The sequence below is a fragment of the Perca flavescens genome, chromosome 7 (assembly GCF_004354835.1).
Source record: "Perca flavescens isolate YP-PL-M2 chromosome 7, PFLA_1.0, whole genome shotgun sequence".
NCBI classification, from domain to species: domain Eukaryota; kingdom Metazoa; phylum Chordata; class Actinopteri; order Perciformes; family Percidae; genus Perca; species Perca flavescens.
In genome coordinates this window covers 21,608,378-21,611,288 of record NC_041337.1, presented here as the reverse complement: position 1 = coordinate 21,611,288, position 2,911 = coordinate 21,608,378, and the positions used below count along the sequence as shown (strand labels likewise).

Sequence of the window (2,911 nt, the reverse complement as noted above, 5' to 3'; positions counted from 1 at the left end):
CACACACACACACACACACACACACACACACACACCCCATACTCACACACACACACACACACACACACACACACACACCAAGCAGTACAGTTTTGACAGCACAGAGCAAAGTTGGAAGCAAACATCCAGCGCATTCCCCTCCCTTATCACTTCACAGCCCGGCCCGGCCGCTGCTCGCTCCGCTTTGTTGTTTGTCCCTGCAGGGCTGATTGAGCAGCGCGTGACTGACGGCCCGCGGGGGTGTTGTCCAATCAGCGGTCTGCCCCGCGCCCAATGGGTGAGTCCTCTTTGCTATTGGCTGAGGCGAGTGTGGGAAAGAATGCAGAGAGGGTTTCACACGAACTGGGAGCACGCGAGCCGTCTATAAGTACCGCCGCGGCGTGTGTCGGTGGCAGAAGTGGTGACTCGCCCCGCACGGTGCAACGCACGCTCCTGTACTCACATGACAGCTCAGTGATAACAAGCGATATAACGCAAACTGATAGGTGGGACTGTCAGGCATCTCTTATATGTTCTGCAGTGGCTCAACGTGAACATTCAACGATTTTATTTTTCCGGAGCTTCCAAAGAGGATTTACTACTTCACGCTTTACCTGGTTTGATCAACAATGCCAGCTGACACTATGGAGAAGCAGACGGCATCCCCTATTGCCGGTGCCCCTGCAAACGGAACACACACACCGGACAAACCGAAAAATGCCAGCGAGCATAGAAAAGTAAGGATTGTTTTTATTTGTGGCATGGCGTAGTGTGCAAATTCATAAATGGTGAACAAGACATTTACGTAGAGTTGTTTTTTATTTGCAGTCATCCAAACCGATCATGGAAAAACGCCGGAGAGCAAGAATAAACGAAAGCCTTGGGCAGCTCAAGACTCTCATCCTGGACGCACTTAAAAAAGATGTAAGTTGAGATCATTTTGATGCATTTAACTACTCTTTCACGTTTATAGATAGTTTTGTTAAAATAAATGGGCCTTGAATACAGACTCAACTTTTCATGTTATGTCCTACAGAGCTCCAGACACTCCAAGTTGGAGAAAGCAGATATCCTGGAGATGACAGTGAAGCACTTGAGGAACCTGCAGCGTGTACAGATGAGCGGTAAGTTTATTTAATCATATAAGTGGGTCAAACGACATTAGGAAGTAATTAGGAAGCTGTTCAAATATTCACAAATGCGTCACTAATATCCGCTATCTTTCTTTCCCCCCAGCAGCACTTTCAGCAGATGCCACAGTCCTCAGCAAATACAGAGCTGGATTCAACGAGTGCATGAACGAGGTCACCCGCTTCTTGTCCACCTCCGAGGGGGTGAACACGGAGGTGAGGTCGAGGCTCCTCGGCCACCTGTCCAGCTGCATGGGCCAGATGATGTCCATGAACTACACGCAGCAGGCCGCGTCCCAACAGGCGCACCTGGCTCAACCTCTCCATGTGCAGCTCCCATCCACTCTACCTATCAACTCTGCTGCTATGGGCTCCAAACTCAGTCCTGCCGAGGCCGTCTCCCCCAAGGTATTTGGTGGGTTTCAGCTGGTGCCTGCAACCGATGGACAGTTCGCGTTTTTGATCCCCAACCCGGCCTTCGCCTCCACCACAGGCCCTGTCATACCCCTTTACGCAAACGCAGGAGTGCCTGTTGCGGTCAACGCCAGTCCGGTGCACGGAAGCTCGGCACCGACTGCAGCTTCTCCAGTCCATGGCATGACGTCCTTCTCCGGGGGGTCCCAGGCGGTCAGCCCGGTCGGAGTCAGCACCGGTTCGGAGGGCAACGAGCCTGTGTGGAGGCCTTGGTAGCGCAAGGGACAAGAGACCCTTAACCAGATTGCAGTACTTTTCCATTTTAGACATTTAACTGACTTCACAGACAACTGTTGCGGGGGTTGAACCTGTGACTTTTTCGCTATGGGACGGTAACTCTAACCACTTAATGCCCCCTAGTAGTTCTCATTGTTTCGTTTTATGGAACAAGAGTTGCCTTACATGGCACTTTTTTTTATTGTCTGATTCCAACATTTGGATGTCGGTGATAAATATGCTGTACATGTGGAAGATTTATAGGAACGTTTTTGTTATGAAGTACTTTTTATGAAAAGGTTTTAGTTTTGTACAGATGTGTTATTGATTGTTATACCAAAGCTGTGTTTTATATTTTGTTGTTGTTTTGTGTTGAAAAGAAAAACTGAAGTTGGGTGATGGCCCGTTGTTTTAATAAATTACTTTTCAGAAATGAATTTCTTGTCTAAAGCCTGTTTCTATCATGCGCATGTTGCTTTATCATTATTTAATTGTATGAAGGGCCATTCGGTAGTTTTGAAGCCGTGCGTATAAGGTACAATTCATGCGTAAAAGCCACATTGATGAAGTTAGGGACTTCTATAACTTTTAAACAGACTCGCCGCGGTTATAACTAAGGCCAAATCGAACTGCAACCTATCGATTATGTTCCCAATATGATGTAGATGTTCCTCTATCTACTATATCAATTATACTAAGTTTGGCGGGAGCCATTACATCTGGCCCGCTGGAAAAAGGACAATGGGGGTGTATTTTTCTATTGCCATAAAGGTAATTAAAAGTATGAAAAGGGTCTCATCCTGTATGCAGCGGGAGCTTTAAGAAGTCTTAAACCCTATTCATGAGGCTGGGAAATGCGCTCAGGGGTTAATGTCACTAACAGATTGCCTCAGTGAAAGGAGAATATGGAAGGATCCTCGCTTCCTTTTGTGTATCAATTGTTCAATTCCACTCCCAGTGGACCTACACCTCAATAAAGACGAGGGAACTTGGTTAGACTTTGGTTTGAATGCGGGAAACCTGAGGAGGTCGGGGTAGATAAAGAAACCTATTGCAGTTTAAAGAATATTTTGAAGCGTGACTTTCTCTGGAAATCACTCTAGGTCTCTCCC

At 47.1% G+C, this 2,911-nt stretch overlaps 1 protein-coding gene across 2 annotated transcripts; it reads left to right on the top strand.

Annotated features, from left to right (window-relative positions):
- The first annotated feature begins 357 nt into the window (after window positions 1-357).
- Window positions 358-2,236, top strand: her9 (hairy-related 9). 2 transcript variants are annotated; one of them, XM_028583205.1, is made up of 4 exons: window positions 358-716; window positions 808-903; window positions 1,016-1,103; window positions 1,219-2,236. In XM_028583205.1, the coding sequence occupies exons 1-4, from the start codon at window positions 609-611 to the stop codon at window positions 1,797-1,799; spliced, it is 873 nt and encodes a 290-aa protein (XP_028439006.1). In that variant the 5' UTR covers window positions 358-608; the 3' UTR covers window positions 1,800-2,236. The 2 variants fall into 2 exon arrangements, with proteins under 2 accessions (XP_028439006.1, XP_028439005.1); XM_028583204.1 differs by having other exon boundaries at window positions 1,216-2,236.
- Window positions 2,237-2,911: the final 675 nt, after the last annotated feature.